The 19,621-nt window shown below is 57.3% G+C and overlaps 3 protein-coding genes across 8 annotated transcripts; all 3 read right to left on the bottom strand.

Annotated features, from left to right (window-relative positions):
- Positions 1–237: 237 nt before the first annotated feature.
- COASY (Coenzyme A synthase) lies at positions 238–4,164 on the bottom strand. The gene is given in 9 exon segments (XM_025861681.2): positions 238–625; positions 727–873; positions 964–1,061; positions 1,232–1,316; positions 1,502–1,566; positions 1,667–1,856; positions 2,001–2,132; positions 2,408–2,622; positions 3,243–4,164. Coding segments are annotated over 9 exon segments (1,890 nt in total). The 5' UTR covers positions 4,150–4,164; the 3' UTR covers positions 238–574.
- Positions 4,165–6,208: 2,044 nt separating this feature from the next.
- HSD17B1 (hydroxysteroid 17-beta dehydrogenase 1) lies at positions 6,209–11,105 on the bottom strand. 5 transcript variants are annotated; one of them, XR_012377107.1, is made up of 6 exons: positions 10,627–11,105; positions 10,353–10,520; positions 10,049–10,228; positions 9,833–9,926; positions 7,184–9,338; positions 6,209–6,255 (listed from the first exon to the last, which is right to left on the bottom strand). XR_012377107.1 is itself a non-coding variant. In XM_073889515.1 (6 exons), the coding sequence occupies exons 1-6, from the start codon at positions 10,721–10,723 to the stop codon at positions 6,223–6,225; spliced, it is 1,200 nt and encodes a 399-aa protein (XP_073745616.1). In that variant the 5' UTR covers positions 10,724–11,105; the 3' UTR covers positions 6,209–6,222. The 5 variants fall into 5 exon arrangements, 4 of the variants coding, with proteins under 4 accessions (XP_073745616.1, XP_025717477.1, XP_073745617.1 ...); XM_073889515.1 differs by having other exon boundaries at positions 8,711–9,338; XM_073889516.1 differs by lacking the exon at positions 6,209–6,255 and having other exon boundaries at positions 8,417–8,443; positions 8,711–9,338.
- A 140-nt stretch (positions 11,106–11,245) lies between these two features.
- NAGLU (N-acetyl-alpha-glucosaminidase) lies at positions 11,246–19,305 on the bottom strand. 2 transcript variants are annotated; one of them, XM_025861680.2, is made up of 6 exons: positions 18,156–19,305; positions 15,648–15,795; positions 14,647–14,793; positions 14,364–14,449; positions 13,530–13,786; positions 11,246–12,638 (listed from the first exon to the last, which is right to left on the bottom strand). In XM_025861680.2, coding segments are annotated over exons 1-6 (1,851 nt in total). In that variant the 5' UTR covers positions 18,158–19,305; the 3' UTR covers positions 11,246–11,427. The 2 variants fall into 2 exon arrangements, with proteins under 2 accessions (XP_025717465.2, XP_025717464.2); XM_025861679.2 differs by lacking the exon at positions 18,156–19,305 and adding an exon at positions 17,354–17,804.
- Positions 19,306–19,621: the final 316 nt, after the last annotated feature.

Here is a 19,621-nt window from a genome sequence, read left to right as displayed (position 1 = left end):
TCAGAGAGCCTCCTGGCTAAGTTATGCTACTTTACAGAGAAGGAAACTGAGGAACCTAGAAAGTCGGTAGCTTCTCGCAAAGCAGACAGCTATCAGGGATAGGGCCAAGGCTGACCTCAGTCTGGCTGGCTGGCTTCAAAAGCCAAGCTCTTAACCACTGCACTCCCGGCTTCCAGCTCAAGGCTTCCCAAGATATCCAAAGGCATCCAGGCAGGAAGCAGACACCATACAGGCAGCACCTGGCAACATTCATCTTTAATTCTGTTACAAGTTCCAGTGTTTGCCCTGGGCACAGTCGGCCGTAGGCATCAGACACTGTGGGCAAGAGTAGGCACAGAATGCCAGAGAGGCCTGCTCCCCGATGAGCCACATCCTCAGTGATGGCCAAACACCAGCAAGCTGGGTAGGCTTCATGTGTCCGCCAGGCCCAGCCCTGCGCTCCCCAGTTTGGTTCAGAGCCCTCTAGGCCCAACCAGGATGAGCCCTGAGGCCCCCATTCCTCCTCACCGCTGAATCTCTTGGCAGCTCCAGGGCCACTTGGGCCCCACAGAGAACTCAATGTCAGCCATGGGCCTTACGGTGCCTGGGGGATGCGCTTCTGCAGGAGGGCCCAGGCCTTCTCCACCTTTGAGTGGGCCAGAATGTTTGGAGGAAGAGAGGACAGGGTCAGGCAGGCACCCACTGGAGACTCATTCCCCACAAGCCAGCCCTTCCCTGAGCACCAACCTGGCGTTGGGTGACATGCGGTTCCCATAAGGTGCTCAGCACCACGTGGCTCTGGTCCACAAGCTGCTGCCCACTCATCTGGCTCTGCAACCGGCTTTGAGCCGCAGCCTCACTCAGGCCATCCCTTTCCACGATGCGTCGTATAGCCTCGACACAGACAAGGCAAGGGTCAACCCACTGGCTCAGAGGGGACTGCGGTGTGCAGTGGGGCTGGGGTGGGAGATGGGGTCCAGATACCTCAGTCTCGGGAATGACAACGGTCCACACCTCATGTACCATGTTCTGCCAGCCGGCTTCAAGCAGCAGAGCAGCATCGATCACGCACACGTGCTTTCCTGTGGGGAGACCCCAATCACTGCTAGCAGCACACTGCCACTTACTATCAGAGAGCCAAGGAGGCCTAGTCCCAAGGAAAGTAGAAGGTCTGGCTTGGGGTGGGGAAGCTCCCAGGAGAAGAATCTGCTTAATGTCCCTCTGGGCTGCTCCCATCCTCCCTCCCACTCACCCTCAGCCATAGCCTGATCCATCTCCTCTCGAGCCAGCTTTGCAATAACTGGCCACATGATATCCGTGAGTATCTTCAGCTGCTTCTGAGGAGGGGAACAGAGAACGCGACCGTTTACCTTCCCTCGGAGATGGAGCCAGCCCGAGGGAGGAGGTGGTTGGGAACAGATGAATGGAAGGGAGCACTCTGGACCAGACCAGAGAGGTCTACTGGGTCCCAACCTCTGCGTCTAGTAGCAGCTGAGAAAGCCTTGGGGAAGAGTGTGTTTACCTTGTTCCCAAACACCCGGCTGCCTAGGACCTTCCGGTTGATAATGCCATCTTTATGGAGAATATCTGGACGACAGAGACACAGGGCTGGGGAAGGAGGCCAGGCCATCTCCTCACTTCAGGCCACTTCCAGCTCTTCCCCCCCTCCCCACCCCCCACGTATTACCTGTTCCAAAGGCCTCCACAACAGGCTGGTAGGCAGGACCACCTGGGGCATAGGCCCGATGGCCCAGCTGGTCACTGTCGATGACATATGCCCCCAGGCCCTTAAGCCGCTGAGCTACTGAGCTCTTCCCGGAGCCACTGATGCCCGTCAGCCCAATCACGTACAGGTGTGTGGGTAGCTCTGGCCTCTTCTGAAGGTGGAGGACAGGGAACCCCAGTTACTAGGGTCTTCAGACTCATGCTTGGGACTGAATTCTTGTCTTTACTCTCCAGCATTTCCAACCCACCCAAGACGGGGGGGGGGGGGGGGGGGGGGGGGGGGGAGAAAGGCATGCATGTGGGGGCCGAGGCAGGTTTCCCAGCATTCGCTGGCGGAAGCTAGAGGAGCTGACTTTGTCTTCTTCATTGTCCTTGTGGTTTTGGTCCTTCAGCAGCTGGATCTGATACAAGGCAAGCTCCTCCAGGTCCTGCGGTAAAAGAGGAGGGATGAGGAGAGGGAAGGAGGGACGGGATGACAGTGACACCCGAGCTGCCCCCCCACACCGCTCCCGGATCCTCCCCTAGGTACTCCAGAGGTAGAGCCTGCATCCAAGGGCAAGCTGGGAACCAGTTCTTTCTTGACTCTTCCTCACCACCCTAAGCCCTTTCTTCCCTCCTCTAAGGTCATGGTACTTCCAACAGTCCCCCAACGTGGCCTTCCCCATCCCATCCACTCCCTCTGCCAGTCTCCCTCAGGGGTTACATTCTCAAGGCGGAAGCGGTTGACGGCCATCCCCCCACGATAGGTCTCCTCGCTGACCACCAGGAACTCCAAGGAGGGGTTAGAGCCAGCGGGCCCATAGGGGTCCAGCAGGGGGATGATATCAAAAGTCAAGGAGGGCTTGACGTCCACCAGGAACTCACTCAGATGTTCCACACGTTCTGCGTAGGGTTGGAGCAGCTCAGGGAGTAACTTGCCTGGGGAAGGAGCCCAAAAAACAGGGAGATCTTTTTATTGGGGAGGAAAGGCATAGGCAAGTTCGGGGAAGACTGACCCTAAGCATCCAATCTCCAGATGGGGGTGGGTGGCAGGAAGAAAGGGCTAAGCTGGGAAGTGGTCTGTGTCAGGGGAACTATGAAAAGGGGGCAGCCAGCAAGCACAACAGTCATGGCAGGGGCTGGCCTGTGCCCAGAGAACTAGCAGTGCCACCATCAGAGTCAGATGGAGAATTCCAAGAACCACCCAACCACGAGTCCCCTCTTGCTGTGTCTCTGGCACAACTACCTACAACCCACTCATCCATTTATTGCCAGGGTCTCAATCTTTAGGGTTCATCACCAGAGAACTTCTTAAAAGTGCAGACTCCTTGGCTCCACATTTGGGGGAATTCTGATTTGAGTGGTGACAACACACTGAGAAAGCTACACTTACTCATTTAACGTAATTTCCTTATCACCAACTGAGTGCCAGGCACTGTGACATTTGGGAGGGGTGGGAAGTAAAGGATGGCCCCACTCTTCATCAGTCATGAACTGGGGGCGAGGTTAAGGAGTTTTGAGGGCCTTCCCCGCTCTATTCCAGGGTCTCTCTCACTCACTCTTCAACAGGTCTTTGTCTGCTACTCCCACCACAAGCTGCTCCTGGGCCAGGATGCACGCGACACTGAGCAACACCTTATGAGCATTGTGCAGGCGGTCAAACGTGCCACCCACAGCCCCACGGTGGTAGCCACGCACTGGCTGCTTTGGAGACCTGGCCACGGGGGAGGCTGGCCTGATGGTGGAGGGTAAGGGGACATCCAGGGACTCCACAGGCAGCTCTCCGGACCCATAATCGGGGTATAGCAGCACCGAAGCCAGTTGGGGACAACAACTGTAGCAGCTGGTGGCATAACGCTCTAGCTGTTGCTTGACCGGGTTGTACTGGCTTCCATCCAGGGTCTGAAAGTCAGTCAGCACCACTTCCGGTGGGTGGGCCAGGTTCTGGACTGAGCTGGGCAGGGAAGGGAGAGAGGCGCTCTTGGCTCCGATATTGGTCAGCAGGATTCTGACGTCCAGGTGCCTGTGGACGTCCGCGCCAGCGTAGAGGTGCGCGATGAAATCCAGGACCTCAAACGTGGCCTGCACGAGGCTGGATTGGGGCTGAGCTGGGCCCCCGAGGCTCATGCCAGGCTGCAGGTGTACATAGAGCGTGTGATTCACCAGCCGGGCCGCCGAGGTCAGGATGGGGGACAGGCGAGGGGCCAGGGAGGCCAGGGGCGTCGTCAGCACCAGGAGGCCCGACCGGAATACGGCCATGCTGCCCAGGCCTGCGGACAGCCAGGGAGACGAGGCGTGGGTGACTGAGGGGTTATGTGGCTGGGGCTGAAAACTGGGGCCTTGGACCCAAGGGAGGGGACCTGGCGCAGGGACGGGGGTCTGCGCTGATCCAGAGGAAACCGGGGGAGGACACGGGGCCTGCTACACGGCGCCTAGGAGCTATGCCCTAAGCTGCGGTTTCCACATTTCTCAGCCGGAGTAGTAAAGTCGCTGAACTGAATCGAAATCCTGGGCGGGCAAACTAGGCTGGCCAAGAGCCCCTGAGTCATAGGGCTGGGGACCCAGAAATCCTGGGCCCTACTGCCAGGCTGTACCCGGGTCTTCAGAGACTCGAAGGAGGGGACTAGAGGAAAACGCTCAGGCTCGGATCGGTCTCCTACTTACTGAGACCTCTGGGCTTAAGTTCCGCGAGCGCCGCCGCGGAGGCTTACCTGGCCGCGACCCGGAAACAGTAGTTCAGCGCATGCGTCTCCGAGCTACGGAACGGCAGCAAGGCCTAAGTCTCCGCTCGGTTCGGGATCTCGCGAGACTTTGTAGTGGGGCTAGTCCGGCCGAGGGGGCGGGGCCGAACTCGGGCTTGGGAGGCGGGTGAAGCCTTATTTCCAGATCTCAGCCGAGAGGGATCTGGAGCGTGGAGGGCAAGGCGGACCCGAAAGCGTTTTGCGGATGTCCTTTAGACCCTGAGAGAGGAGAATGGCTTCAGCCAGGTCACCCAGGAGACAGCGGCAAAGGCAGAACTAACACCTGGCTTTCCTCTTAATACATTACAGAGGTGGGGGTCACAGGGTGGCGCTTAAATCAGGACTCAGAGTCCCCGCAGCCCTCCTGGCGCCCTCCCACTCCGAGGATCCTCCTGTGGGAGGCCACAGGACAACTCTGTCCGAGTCCCCATTTCACAGTTGGGGAAATTGAGGCCCTCTATGTTCCAGGAACATATAAGGAAGTAATGGCAGAGGTCTTGTGGCTCTGTGGGGAGCTCTCCACACCACCCAGAACCAGTTTGAGGGAGAGAGGAGGAGAGCTCTGCATCACAGCTCAGTAGAGTTGCCAGAGGATGTTCTCCTGTTAGGAGAAAAGGGAGGAGGGGAAGACCTAGTGGCAAGGGTTTACTGTGAAGCTAATGGGGCCGGAAAGGCTGGAATTGGTAGTCTCCCTGGGGAGAGGAAGCCAGGTTGCCATCAGGAGATATTTCAAATAAAGTGTCCACAGAGATCTCAAAAGGGAGGGAAACCAATTTCCAAAGATTCCAGTAATGTGCTGTGGTTTATTTTCCCAAACTAAACAAATGCTCATTTTCATAATTATGGGTGTTTGTTTTGTCTTCCTTTTTTAAAAAAAGATTTTATTTATTTATTTGAGAGAGACAGCAAAACAGGGGGGAAGGGCAGAGGGAAAGGGAGAAGCAGGCTCCCCGCTGAGCAGGGAATCAGACTTGGGGCTCCATCCCAGAACCCTGGGATCATGACCTGAGCTGAAGGCAGACAATCGACTGAGCCACCCAGGTGCCCTGTTAGATTGGATTTTTAAAGGGAGGACCCAAAATGAAGAAACAAACTGCAGACTCTCAGGAAGTACCTTGAAACATCTGAGCACAGTCCCACACAGACTCACTGCTGGAAGAGATCATCAAGAAAATGTGACTGCCAGTTGACTCAGGCTGGACCTAGGCAATTGTAGGTTCCTCGCCCCCTCCTCTGTCAGAATATTCCCACAGTGGGAGCCTTGAGAGAGCAATGTTGTTGAGACCATCTGGACATTATAGGTGACTGAACCTATTGAAGTCTTCTATATAAACTTTTAAGATTCTGGTGGGCAAATGCAGTGATCTTGCAGCCGCCTAGGGCAAGTCTCGTATGTCAGTTTGCCTGCTTATTAAACCCACCACCTACCAATCTGGAGTGGTCTGCTTCTTTCTCCTGTCTCTCCTTGCCCTTTGTGTACAGGGGCCAGTTTCAGATTTCACCCAGGGAACTGCCCAGGTTGTGAACCAACACTCATTTTTATTCACTAAATGTGAATTTAGTGTCTCCCATGATCAAGAATGATTCTAGGTACAAGGGATCAACCAGTGAACAAAACAAAGGGCCTCCCCTGGAGCTTAGATTCCTGTATGTCTTGGGATGGGGTGGTGAAAGTTATAAATGTATAACAATAAAGTCAGCAAGTCAATAAATCTATAACACATCTATTGATGATAAGTGCCATGAAGAAAAATAAAACAAGGTAAGGGGACTACAGTGGAGGGAAGGGAATGCTATTTTAGATAAGGTCGTCCAGGGAAACAGCAAAGACCTAAAAGAAGAATCAGAGATTAGGGAAAGTGAACCGGACAGAGGAACAGCCAGTTCAAAGGTCCTGGGGCAGAAAGCCAGCAGGGCTGAATCAGATGATGGGAAGTGGTGAGAAGTAAGGTCAGAAAGGGGGTGGGGGCCAGATCAAAGACTGTGTTGGAGGTCTTGGGGAAAAGCCTTGGATTTTACTTAGAAAGCCACAGGAGGTGTTTTAAGCACAGACATGAAATAACTGTCATTTTTAAAAGGTCATTCTGGGTGCTCTGTGGAAATTTTACTGTTGGTGGGCAGGGGTGGCATCAGGGAAACCAATTAGGGAACTACAGCAATAATCCAGATGAGATGGTGCCTGCATAGACCAGGGTGATTTTCAAATCTGCTTTGAAGGTTGAAGGTACCTGCTGATGAACTGGTTGAGGGATGAGCGAGAAAGAATGCAGTTGTCAAATAGTGAAGCGAGGTAGACAGGCGAGAGCAGTGGGAGGGCTGGAATGGACTTGGCATTTGGACACATTAAGTTTATTAGGAATCAAGAAGGCATGTTGAGTAGGGATTTGGAGATGTATGTCTGAAGTTTGTGGGAAACAATGGAGTTGGGGACACTGGAGACTTTGGTGGGGCTCATGGGCATATAAGTGGTCTTCAAAGTCATGTGACTGCATGAGACTGTTAAGAGTATGACTCTCCCCCTTCCCAGGTCAACCTGAGCCTGGCTGGCTCAGTCGGTGGAGCATGGGACTCTTGATCTCAGGGTTGTGGGTTCAAGACCCATGCTGGGTGTAGAGATTACTTAAAAAATAAAATCTTAAAAAAAAAAGAGTATGAATGTAATTTGGAGACACTTGGCCTTTCTCATCATTGTGTCCCCACCTCCCAGGGGTGACCTTGTGAGCACACGCATACACACACATCCATACACACACACTCACACAGGGGTGCAAAAGAGCAGCTTGGGGGACAGGAGTTAGGCTCTGAGAGCAGGTCCTATGTCTCAGAGATTCATGCCACATTGGCCCTTTCCACTTCTGTGGGCTTTCTGGATCCTGAAGGGACAGCAGAACCATCAGGGCCAGCAGGGCAGGGGGATAGGCAGGGATGAGCTGGCTGAGGTCCCCTGTCCCAGGAGCAGAAGTGGCCAGCAGTCCAACGGCCCAGAGCAGACCACTACCTGGAGGTAGCAGCGGGCCAAGATGCGATGCCTCCTCCCCGCCCCCCTCAGGTTCCACACAAACCCCAGCAGTTTCCTCTCTATTCCACTTCCCACGTTCTCTGCAGCCAGGCCCCTGCCCACTCCAAATGGTCATTTCCCTCCCCGTCTCCTAGTCCTTTCCCGGGTCCCATCTCCTGGGCACCCCTGTCCTTCTTCTGCCTGCAACCCCGGGCCTAGTCTCCACCTATTCTCCACCCCTCCTCCAGCACCCTAGGAGATTGGCCCTTTCACTGGCTCCTGCCACTCCAGCGCCTTCCCGACTTCAGACAGGACAGCCCATTGGGCCGACCCGCCAGGCCTGGAGCCTCAGCTGAACCTCCTGGTGAGTGGCAGCTTCTGGGCTGGTGGGGATTCGTCCGGCTGAGTTTTGTCTAGGGCAGGGGCACAGAGGAGGATGGAGCTGTATCCTTTTGACTCACTTAGCTTTGTTTCTTCTTTACACATCTGGCTTCCACACAGGAACACAATTACAATAGTAACACGGCTAGTAGTAGTAATAATAGTGGTGCCTGCTATTAAGACCTCCATCCCAGGGGCACCTCGGTGGCTCAGTCAGTGTCTGCCTTCGCCTGGGGTCGTGATCTTGGAGCCCTGGGATGGAGCCCCGCATCAGGCTCCCTGCTTGGTGGGGAGGCTGTTTGTCCCTCTCCCTCTGCCACTCCCCCTGCTTGTCCTCTCTCTCTGTCAAATAAATAAAATCTTAAAAAAAAAAAAAGACCTCCATCCAGCACTTCCAGACATTACCTCAATTAATCCTTTCATACACTCCATGACATAGGTCTTATACCCATTTTACAGATAAGAAAACAGACTGAGAGCGGCGCCTGGGTGGCTCAGTCGTTAATCATCTGCCTTCGGCTCAGGTCATGATCCCAGGGTCCTGGAATCGAGCCCCGCATCGGGCTCCCTGCTCAGCGGGAAGCCTGCTTCTCCCTCTCCCACTCCCCCGCTTGTGTTCCTGCTCTCGCTAACTCTCTCTCTGTAAAATAAATAAATAAAATCTTAGGAAAAAAACAGACTCGAGAGGATAAGGCCCTTGCCTGAGGTCCCATGACTAGTGGGGGCCAAGTCACACCCCCACTCTCCCCCTTCCCAGGTCCACCTAACTCCTGCTGCAGACACCCCGTGGGAATCCAGGGACCACTCTCCACCCTGCCCTTCCGCGGACTAGCTCCTTCCTCTTTCTGGGCCTCGGTTTCCGCATAGGCATAACCCGGGCTAACCACGATCTTTCCAGGTCACCCACCCGCTGCACGCGCCACTTGTCGCACAGGTGCGGTGAGCCGGCAGCCTGGCGCCGTCCCCCGGAGCCGCGCGCCCCTGGGGCACAAAGGAGAGAGCGGCAGACAGCGGCGGGCCAAGACTTTATTGCCGGGCGCCGGGAGGAGCGCGGAGCCCGGGGTCGCCGCGGTCCGAGGCCGTCTCCTCCTCCGCGGGCTCGTCGGCGAATACCGCGCGGTGCATGGCGGCGACGTAGCTGCAGCCGCTGGGGTCGGACAGGCGCAGGTGCGCCAGGGGTAGGAAGCTCTCGGTGCTGAAGTAGCGCAGCGCGGGACGCGGGGCGCGCAGCGCGGCGAGGAAAACCTGCGGCGGCGGGGGGAAGCGCGCTGGCCGGGGGCTGGCCGGGGGCCGGCCGGGGGCTCGCCGCCAGCCCCCGCGCGCCGTACCCGGTTCCGGGGCCGCGCCCGGCGCCTACCTCGGTCACCTCCTCCGGGTCCTGCGCTGCCTCGCGGAAGATCCGCTCCAAATGGCGCTGGTAGCAGGAGAAGAGGACCCGGGTCTCAGCGTCCGCGCCGTCCAGCGCCCCGCCCGGGACGCCCTCCTGCTTCTCCAGAAAGGCGGTGCGCACCGGGCCGCACTCGATGAGGCTCACGCTGCGGGCCCAGAGGGGCGAGTGGGCGGGGGCGCAGCCAGCGGGCCGGACCCCAGACCCGCCGCCCGGCAGGGCAAGGCGGGCAGGGCGGGCAGGGCGGGCAGGGCAGGAGGGACGGGGGTCTGTGCGCCGGCGGCGGGCGCCGAGTAACCAGAGCCTTTGAAAAGCGGCTTACTGCCGGAAAAGCACCCCTGCCTCCCCGCTCCCTCCGCCCCACAGCCATTCGGGGGTGTGAGGATTTGCATCAGAATTCCAACCTGGCAGGCTCCCTTACTGTGTGACCTTGGGCCAGTCACCTAACCTGTTCGGGCCGAGCTTCCCAGCTGGATGGCAGCAGAGGTGCGGTAACGAGTGGCAAGTGCCTTGACACACAGTAAATGTGAGCCGCAGTGGGGAGGGGCCAGGGAGAACGCCTGAGAGAGGCTCCAACAGGACACGGTGCTGGAGTTCCCAAAGTCAGGGGTCAGGGGTCCCGGGGGCGGAGCGGTGACTCACTGGACCCCGAAGGGCGGCAGCAGAACCGCCAGACTCTCGCAAAGACCTTCGATCGCGAACTTGCTAGCGCAGTAAACGGCGTTGAACGGCAGCCCTTCGAGGGGAGAAGAGGCTTTGGAGGCGCGTCTGGGAGGGTCTCCACCGGGAGCCCACTGCAGCCCGTGGCACTGCCACCAGGCTCCGCCCCTCCCTCTGGCCCCGCCCCATTCCACGCACCCATCAAACCGCCCATGCTGCCGGTCACCAGTATACGTCCTGAGCGGCGGCGCTTCATGTCGGGCAGGAAGGCCTGCAGTGTCCGCACCGTCCCGGTCACGTTCACGTCCAGCACGGACCCCACGGCGCCAGCCGTATGCACCTCCAGCGGCCCAAGCAGGCCCCGCCCCGCATTGCACACTGTGGGGAGAGAAGTCAGGCCCTGCCTGCCTCTCTGTCCTCGGACCCAGTAGGTCCCTGGGCCTCGGTCGGAGGCCTGGGAGCGTCGGAAAGGCTCCTGCACACGTGTTGCGGGGAGGCTCACCCAACACATCCACGCGGCCCTCGGTCACGCGTGCCCGGGCAGCGGCCACAGAGTCTGCGTCCCTCACGTCCAGCTGCAATGTCTCCAGGGAGCCAGGAGGGCACCCTCGGGCCCGGGCCGCCTCCCACAGAGGGCCCTGCGCCCTCAGGTCCCGCAGCGTGGCATACACTGGAGGTTCCGGAAGAAGACGAGGATCTGAATTCCCTGCTTACCCCTACCTGCGTCCCCTTGGACCTGGGCTGCTCCCTTCTCTCCATCCCAGCCCCTCATATACCTTTGAAGCTCCGCGAGGGGTCGGATGCCAGGCGCAGGGCCAGGTGCAGGCCAATGCCCGAGGAGCAGCCAGTGATGAGCACCACAGTGCGGTCCATGGGGAGACGAGTGTGGGGAGTGCAAGGCTCAGGTCTCTGAGCTAGATTACCATCTGCTCGGCTCCGCCCCTGCCCCCGCCTGCGGGGTCCCCACCCCTTGTTGTGTCTCCAGCCTAATCTCAAGGCTGAGCCCTCCTTCGGGTCTGGGGCCTACTTTCCCCATCCTGCTGCTGGTCAAGGCGGAGATGCTTGGAATACCCCTTCTTCAGTGGCTGGTCAGAAGCAGGGCAAAGCTTTGCAACTAGGAGATGTGGGCTCTCATGTGGGCACTAAGTGCCCTGGGCACATCTTCCCCTGGGTGTGCCTCTGTCCCACCGGGACAATTAAAGTTTCCAAAGTTTCCTGCTGAGGGTGTGAAAGTAAACGTTTTGGCAGGGCATTCCCAGTTCCAAGGTCGGGTGTTAGTATCAGAAACGGGGAGGCCAAAGCAAGGGGGCAGGGAGAAAGAGCCTCATCCCAGGGTACATCCTATAGCCCCGAGTCCTCCCAGGCATCATGGTAGTGACAGTCGGACAGATAGGCCCAGGTGATTCACCGGTTTATTAAGTTGTATTAAAATAGTACTTTGATCCCAAATTTGGGGTGGTGGAGGAGGGCAGCTCACCTCCCTCCCAGTTTCCCATGCCTGATCCTCTGGCAGGTCTTGAGTTCCTTTGCCCAGGCCTGGAATTTGGGAAGCACACCACCCAGGGGTGGTTCATCTGTCACAAGGAGCCAGCCACCAACCGGGGGTAATATCTGAGGAAGAGCTTCTTGGCCAGGTCCACAGTGTCACCTTGGGGCTGGCTGGGATACCTCCGTGTGCTGAAGACAAAGGTCTGCTCCAGCCAGAAGGCCTTCTCATCAAACTGGTGCTGTTGGAAGGGAATGCCTTGGACCAGGCTCTCGACCAGCATGTCCACGAAGAGCTCCCAGCGCGGGGTGTAGTAGTCAGCCACCAGCCCTGCCAGCTGCTTGTTGGCATAGTCCAGGATATTGCCCTCGGGCCCCCACAGCGTCAGCTGGTAGCGGCTGTTCCGCTCATAGAAACGGGCCTCGGCCTCGGTGACGGCGGCCGCCCGGGCCTGCTCCAGCCAGCCACCCAGCAGGAAGCGGTGGTCACTCGCCAGCACTGTGTCCAGCGCAGGCAGAAGCTCGTAGACCAGGGTGCCTGCCGCCCTGAGCAGGGGAACCAGCTCCTTGTTGAGGTAGGCGGTTCTGGCCTCCCCATAGTGGAGGCTGACCAGCTCCTGGGCCGCCTGGCGAGTGACGTCCAGCAGGTCGTAGCGGAAGGCAGGGCTCGTGGCCAGGGCGGGAGTGGCTGTCAGCAGCAAGCGCCAGGCCTCAAACACATCCGAGCGGTTGTACCAGACAGTGGTAACCATCCGCAGGGACGGCCTCCTGACCAGAGGGCTGCGATTGTGCCCAATGCAGGCCTCCCCAGAGCAATTGTAGACACTCCTGAGAAGCAGCCTCCATGCGGCCTCTGTACCCTTGTGGGCGACTCCATACCGACGGGCCGCAAAGCCGGTCACCCAGGCCTCCAAATCAGCCACCGGGTCCTTCCGCCAGCCCAGCTCGGCCATGAGGGCATAGACCACTTCGTTCTGGCCAATGCCCTCAGGGGCCATGCCCGTGCCTGCCATAGTGGAATTGGGGAAGAGGCGGGCCGCTGCAGGGCCCCGGTTCACGGCCTCCAGGGCCCCGAACAGACCGTGGTTGCCCCCAAAGTTATGCAGCATGCACCAGATAAAGGGCTGGCCGTGGAAGGAGGCCGTTCGGACGTACACGGGCTGGCTCTCAGCAAACAGGTCCAGAACCAAGAGGCGGCCACGGGGCACTGCCCCCAGCACAGCTCTCACCTGGGCCGGCCCCCAGAACTGGGGCTGGTGCTGGAAGAGCCAGCCTTGGAGCAGCCACACAGCGTCAGGGTCCACTGTGGTTGGGGCAGGGGAAGGGAGACAGAGAAGCATACTGATGAGAGGAAAGAGGGCAGGGGAACGTTCACCCCATTCTACAGATGAGGAAATGGGGGTCCAGAGAAGTTAAATGACTCTATCACAGACCGCTCCTTCCTCTGTAACCCCCAACCCACAGGGCATTGCATCACACACCCCCTTCCCATCGCCTCCTCCTCCCGGCTGGGAGCTCTAAAGCAGCATGGGCAAGCTTTATGAAGCATCAAAATTACCCAGAAGTTTGCTTAAAACAGATCCCTGGGCCCAAGCCCAAGTCATTCTGATTCAGGAGAAATGTGCAGACCTGACAGGCTCTGGGATGAGGCTGAGGCCCTGGGTCCTGGACCCAAGTGGGTTCCCTTCCTGGCTGACCCGGAGGCCTCCCCACCCAGCCACTGCTGACCTGACCCCTCTCTGGCACTCCCCTGTAAGTGGCAGGAAGGAGCACTGGGTTCCTTGAGCACGAGGAAGGGCACCCACCAGCTTTGAACACATCCCCTAACCTCTGGCCCGCATTACCTCCCTCGGCTCAGAGGCAGAGGCCAAATGAAATACTTGCAACAGCTAGCATTTAATGGCACTTTCCTCTGGGCCAGGCATCATTCTGCTTATGAGGTAGCCCCATTTTACAGATGAAGCAACTGAGGCACTGGGTGGGAGGTAACTTGTTGCAAGTCACACAGGCCAGGGTCTGAGCAGGCTGTCTGGCTCCAGAGGTCACCTCCCAACCACAGTGTGTGGTTATGTGTGTGTACAAGGGCTTGGTCAACTGTCAGGTGCTGTCTCTTCCCACCCCACTGACCTCTGCCGCATCCATGTCCCTGAGGGTGAGGGGAGGCTCCCCTTCCCAGCTCCCCCTGGCACCAAACCTGTGATCATGGCCTGGTAGACAGAGGCTGTGGCTGCCGCAAGGTAGGAGGGCTCTGAGGACGGGGGCTGCATCTCGTTGAAAGTGTCGGCCCCATAGATGTGATCTGTGCCAAACTCTTTCGTCAGCTCCCGCAGGAAGAGACTCCCAATGATAGGGAATAGAGGGTCTTCCGGAGCCAGGAGGAAGGAGCAGGAGTAGGAGCAGTTGAAGTGTCCCCAGCTGCCCAGCTGGGTGACGTTGACCTGAGGGAACACCCTAGTGGAGGAGGGGGTGGCAATCCAAACATTTACTGGAGGCTGACACAGTATTCACCACCAGCCTCACTGGCTTATCTGCAGTTTCCGGAACTCATCCCAGTCTCTCGTGCCTCTGTGCCTTTGCACAGACTGTGCCCCCTGTGGCTGGAGTCCTTTCCTCCTCCCTCTCTGCTTATGTAGCTGGTTACTCCTCAACATCCTTTGAGTTTCACCTTATCTGTAAAGCTTCTGCTCTCTCCCCCTCCCACCAGCTGAAACAAGCAACACTCATTTTTCAAGATATGGCCCAGTGCCGCCTCTGCTCTGAGCCCTGGCAAGCCCTGTGACAGTGGTGCGAAGCAGGTGCTCATGGGCACGAAGGAGGTGCTAACCAAGGCTGGGGGCCCCAGCAAGGCTACCCGAAGGAGGGGAGGTCTCAGCTGGGCCTTGAAGAATTTTCCCAGCCACAGGAGAGGAAGGTCAGCAAACAAGCCCAGGCCTCCATTCAGAACTTCAGTTTTTCTTTAAATCACATATTGCAGGGAAAAATAAATTCTCTCTCTGAGCCAAGTTGGAGGGAAGGAGGGGAACGTTACCTGGTGAGAGACTTGGGGATGTGCCCTGCAAAGGCAGGCAACACCGGGATCATGCCGAAGGAGCGCATGCGGTCCAGGATCCGATGCTGGGGGGGGCGGAGTGGAAGGGGAGGTGGTGGGTGTGGCCTAAGCTGGGAGGCCCTCACTCCCCCCCCCTCCCCAGGGCACACAGAGTCCCCAAGGCCTAGTTAAGAGCCCCGAGGCTCGCCAAATACCACCCTCCTTGGCCAACGACTATGTAGCACTGTCCAATTCTGCCCCCTTTCCTTCCCCGTCCTTTTACCTGTAGGTAAAGCTGTTTGAGGTGCCAGGAGCGGGGCAGGGGGCCACCCCAGGTGTGCAGGTTGCCCATGCGCCCCCAGGCCAGGAAGGCGGGGCCTGTGAAGTACTCATCGATCTCTGACTGGGTCAGGCCCAAGGCCAGGTACACCTGAGGAGGAGGGTGATCCCCACACATAAATACATATAAATACATCCATCTCCGTTCATTAATTCATTCGCTCAACACTCATTCATCTCTTCTCTGTGCTGAGCCCTAGAGTTACTAAGACAAAACGTGACCCTTGCCAGGAGCTCACAGTCCAGGAGAAACAGGCCTGTGAACAAGTGAGTTTACTAATCAGTCAGCTCTGCTGCAAGGGTGAGGTGAGGCACAAAGGGGCTCTCCCCTAAACGGGAAAGGAGCCTTAGAAGGCCTCACAGAACAAGGTCGCCTAGAATGAGAGGTGAGGCCAGCTCTGCAGGGAGACTAAAGAGCAACCCCCCACCCAGCCCCCAGCCGCAAGAACCCTCAGGGCCCAGGCATGGAAGGGCCCAGGCAGGGCAAAGCCTGAAACTGAGGGGAGCTCCTGAGTGTTGACAGCAGCAGGTCTCCACCAGATCTGCATCTCAGAAAGGACACTGGTGGAACTTAGGAGCCAGGAGTCCTGTTCAAAGGCTCTTGGGTGTGTGTGTGGAGGGGGAGTCCTCCAAGGAGAGGGGGCAAAAGCCTGCACTGGGGCCATGAATAAGGATGAAAAGGATGAAACAGAACCCATGGAAGCAGCAGCCTGACCAGCTGTGGGGGTGGGAGAGAGGGGAGCCCGACTCCTTAGCATTTCTAGTGGGGTGCTGGGGTCCAGCCCCCAGGAAGTGCTCCTCTGTGTTCGGCTCAGCAATGGAAGCCTGTTTCCAGAGAGCTGGGGCCATCATGCACACCACAAACACTTCTAAGTCTTTATTCTGTGTGTCGGACCCTGAGCTGTGGGGAGACAGGAACATGGAGCGGGGGGGGGGGGGACGCACCCGCTGCCAGATGGCCTCCTGGCCACTCCAGGCCAGTGCCAGGTTGATGCCATTCAGTGCCATCCAGTCCAGCTCCCACTCCCAGCGGGCCCAGTCCCACCACACGAAGGAGTAGCTGTGCGTGCACACATTCTGGTAATAGCGGTACCTGCGGGCGGGGGTGTGAGCTGCAGCATGTCCCTGGGGGCAGAGGGGACGTCCCCCAACCTCTGAGGGTCCCTTGCCCCGGAATAATCCCCCGTCCCCAGATCTAGCCCAGAGGGGAGGGGTTGTGGCCCCTTTACTGCTTCACTCCAGGACCCATCCCAGGTGGCGCTGAGACTCAGTACTGAGGCAGGAGGGAAGGGAGGCTCGGGAGACAGGTGGCCAAAGTAAAGCCATTCTGGTTTTAGACTGACCCTTAAACTAAAAGTCAGCAGGTCATAAAAAGAGTCACAAGATCCCACTCATGGAAAACTACAAGACCCCACTCCCTCCAGAAGTAAAGGCCACAAGGATTGGACATTCTTAAAATTGCTCCCGATGGGTAATTCCACAACCCTAAAACAATGGAAAAATTAACCACCCAAAGTAAAGGTTAAACCCAAAGTTAGGGGCGCCTGCCTGGCTCAGTCAGTTAAAGCGGCTGCCTTGGGCTCAGGTCATAATCTCAGGGTCCTGGGATCAAGTCCTGCATTGTGCTCCCTGCTCAACGGGGAGTCTGCTTCTCCCTCTGCCCCTCCCCCTGCTCATTCACTCTCTTAAATAAATAAATAAATAGATAAATAATAAATAAATAAATAAATAAATAAAACCTTTAAAACACCCAAAGTTAAAAAGTAATAAGCCTCTCCCTATACAGATAGCTACTCTGAAAAACTTATAAAAAAAACCCTTCGTTAGAGGCAAAGGTGTGTCCTCTTCCTCATCTGGGAGGAGAGATGGCTACTTTGTGAAGTAGCACCTTTCTTACTTCTAGACTTAATGATTCTTTGTCCCTAGACTTAATACATCTTTCTCCTTTCTCTAAGCAGCTTGCTCTTGAATCTTTCTCCCTAAAAGCCAAGAACCCGCTTATGAGGGGGCTGAGGCCCTCCCATTCGGGGCGTCCGCCTGTCCACATCAGTATGGGAGCTTCTGAGGTGCCCCCCGGCTGTGGCCGGCAGGTATTTGGGAGAGCGCACTGCATTTCCAGTCAACTCTTCGAGAGCCCCCTTCTGCACAGTGTTTAAGTGCTCTATGGCAACATCGGTCCCTGTCCTGGAAAGGGAGGGGTCCCTCTCCCCACAGCCAATGTGGAGACAGGTGTGTGAACACACCACCTCCCTGCGGTGGGACACGCGCCAGAACCGAGGCTGTGAGGGGGTGGCAGTCATTCCTTAGTGGGCATCTTCCAAGAGAAGGTGGAAAGGAATAGCATTTTCTGGTCCCTAATTATGCACCACAAAGTCTTCGCCCGTCACGGTGCAAATCCTCACGACCAACACTGCGCGATAGATGTCATTATTTCCATTTTTCAGTGACCCAGCTGAGGCTCTGAGAGGCTAGGTGACTTATTCAAGGACACCCGGCTTTTAGAGGCAGAGCGACCCTAAAGCCAGCGCCCATCAGTCTCGGCGCAGTAGCCGGGGCGGGGCCGGGACTCTGCGAGGCGGGCGCCCGGGGGCGGGAGGTGGCAGGCAGGTGCAGGCGGCCGCGAGGGGCGTGGGACTCGGCGCGCCCCGTACCTGTTGGGCGTGGTCTCGGTCAGCTCCTCCTGCACCGCGGGCAGCGGCTCCGGCAGGCGCAGCTGAGAGCCTGACCAGGCCACGTGGCAGCCGCAGAAGTCGCGCAGGTAGCGGTGCAGTCCCGCGGCGGCGGCCACGCCGGTGGAGCCGAGCACTCGCACCCGCGCCCCGGCGCCGCCACCGCTCAAGCGATAGGTGTCCAGGCCGGACTCGGCCGCCAGGGCGCGCTCCACAGACACGGAGAAGGCGGCCGCCGGCCCGGGCCCCAGCAGCCGGGCCAGCAGCGCCCGCACGGCCGCCGCCTCCCGGGCCTCGTCCCCGGCCGAGCTGCCCGCGGCGGCCAGGAGCAGGAAGCCCAGGACCGCCGCCACAGCGGCTGCCTCCATGGTCCTGCGGTATCGGGCGGGCCCGGGCCCCGCGAAGCCTCAATTGTGCCTTGACTAGGGGGCGGGGCGGCCCGCGTCCAATCAGCTTCGGGCCTCAGACCACGTGGCACAGAAGGTGGTGCGCCAGCCGGCTCCCGGAAGACCGCGCTTCCGGGTCCCAGGCCCTAGCCCCGAGGGTGTCTCTTGACCGCACGTGGTGTGGGAGCGCGTGACCCGTGTCATCAAAAGCCCAGGCTGTGATCCGCTGCTCTTCACAAGCGCCTTTAGGTACCGTTGTACCTGAAGAGCTTTCACATGTAATTTCACATGTAACCTCCATCCAGACAACTGTCCAACAGATATTTTTATTTGGAGTTTTATTTTGTACCAGGCACTGCCACCCTCCTCTAGAGAAAACCTAGAAACCAAATACTTACATAAGTTGAAAGGAATCCGGACGCCAGGGTGGCTCTGTCGTTTAAGTCTCTGACTCTTGATTTTGGCTCAGGTCATGATCTCAGGGTTGTGAGATCCCGCCCCACATGGGGTTCAGCAGGGAGTCTGCTTGAGCTTCTCTCTCTCCTTCTCCCTCTGCCCCCTCCCCGCTCATGTGCTCTAAATAAATGAACTTACTCCTAAAAAAAAAAAAACTGAAAGGAATACATTCAAAGTCCACCCCCAGCCCCAGCAAAGCTTACAGACAAAACTCACAGGTGTCTGCACTTGGCCCTAACTTGGTTTTTCTAGGTTATGGTGCCCTCCATTCTAGGAAAGTAGACCCCAGCTACAAAACATATTCTTCTCTAGTTTGACCACAACCCATATCCCGGATGAGCCCGGGACAGAGCTCCTCAAAGAACCTGTCACCTCCTGTTTTACCTGGCCAAGAGTTGACACTGCCCCCCCATCCCACCACCACATGGACACAGCTGTGACCCTCTCACATCCTTCAAAACCCCTTAAAACAAAACAACAAAACAAAACAAAAACTTTAAAAGACCCAGCCTGACAGAAACTCTGGTGACTTCTCTGAGAAGGTCTGGCCCCTCTCCTCCCTTGGACAATAAACTCTGTCCTGTTTGTTGCAATTCTTTGCCCAGGACACTGGCCACCCTAACATAGATAAAGTTGTAATGCTGTGAAGAAATACAAAGTTACCCAGCCTGAGGCTTCCAAAAGGAAGCAACATTTAATATGAATTAAATTGGGATTGAGTGGGTGCCTGGGTGGCTCAGTTGGTTAAGCGACTGCCTTCGGCTCAGGTCATGATCCCGGAGTCCCGGGATGGAGTCCCACATCAGGCTCCCTGCTCAGCAAAGGAGCCTGCTTCTCCCTCTGACCCTCCCCCCTCTCATGTACTCTCTCTCTCTCTCATTCTCTCTCTCTCAAATAAATAAATAAATCTTTAAAAAAAAAAATAAATTGGGATTGACTAGGAAAGAGGGAGGAGAGAGCATTCCCAGCAGAGAAAATGTATATATGAAGACTGTGGAAGGGTAAAGAAAGAGCTGGGCAGATTTGAGGAACTAAAAGTTCAGGAAGTTGGAGAGATGGGTCATGTGAGCGTGGACTGGCCATGGTGGGACAGGGTGGGGGTGGGGGGGCAGGTAAGAATCCATTTGATGCTTAAAGGGTAGCTGAAGCCAGACAGGCGGAGCCCATATCTTCATTGTACATATTGGGAAACTGAGGGCCAGAGAAAGGAAGTGACTCGGACAAGATCAGTAACCAGCAGGAGAACATGTCTAGGACTAGAACACGGACCTCCTAACTCCCAGACCAGCGTTCTTGCCACTGTTCCCAAATGATGCAACTTTTCAAGCTGTCTGCCTGGGCAGGGTGGGGTCAGGCGGAGCTATGTGGTGGCATGAAGTGGTGGGCCCTTTGGGAGGAACACACTTTC

The sequence above is a fragment of the Callorhinus ursinus genome, unplaced genomic scaffold (genome assembly GCF_003265705.2).
Source record: "Callorhinus ursinus isolate GAN/ISIS: 27379988/994484 unplaced genomic scaffold, GSC_fseal_2.0 scaffold108, whole genome shotgun sequence".
In the NCBI taxonomy this organism is placed as follows: Eukaryota; Metazoa; Chordata; class Mammalia; order Carnivora; family Otariidae; genus Callorhinus; species Callorhinus ursinus.
This window is presented reverse-complemented; position numbering and strand designations above follow the sequence as displayed.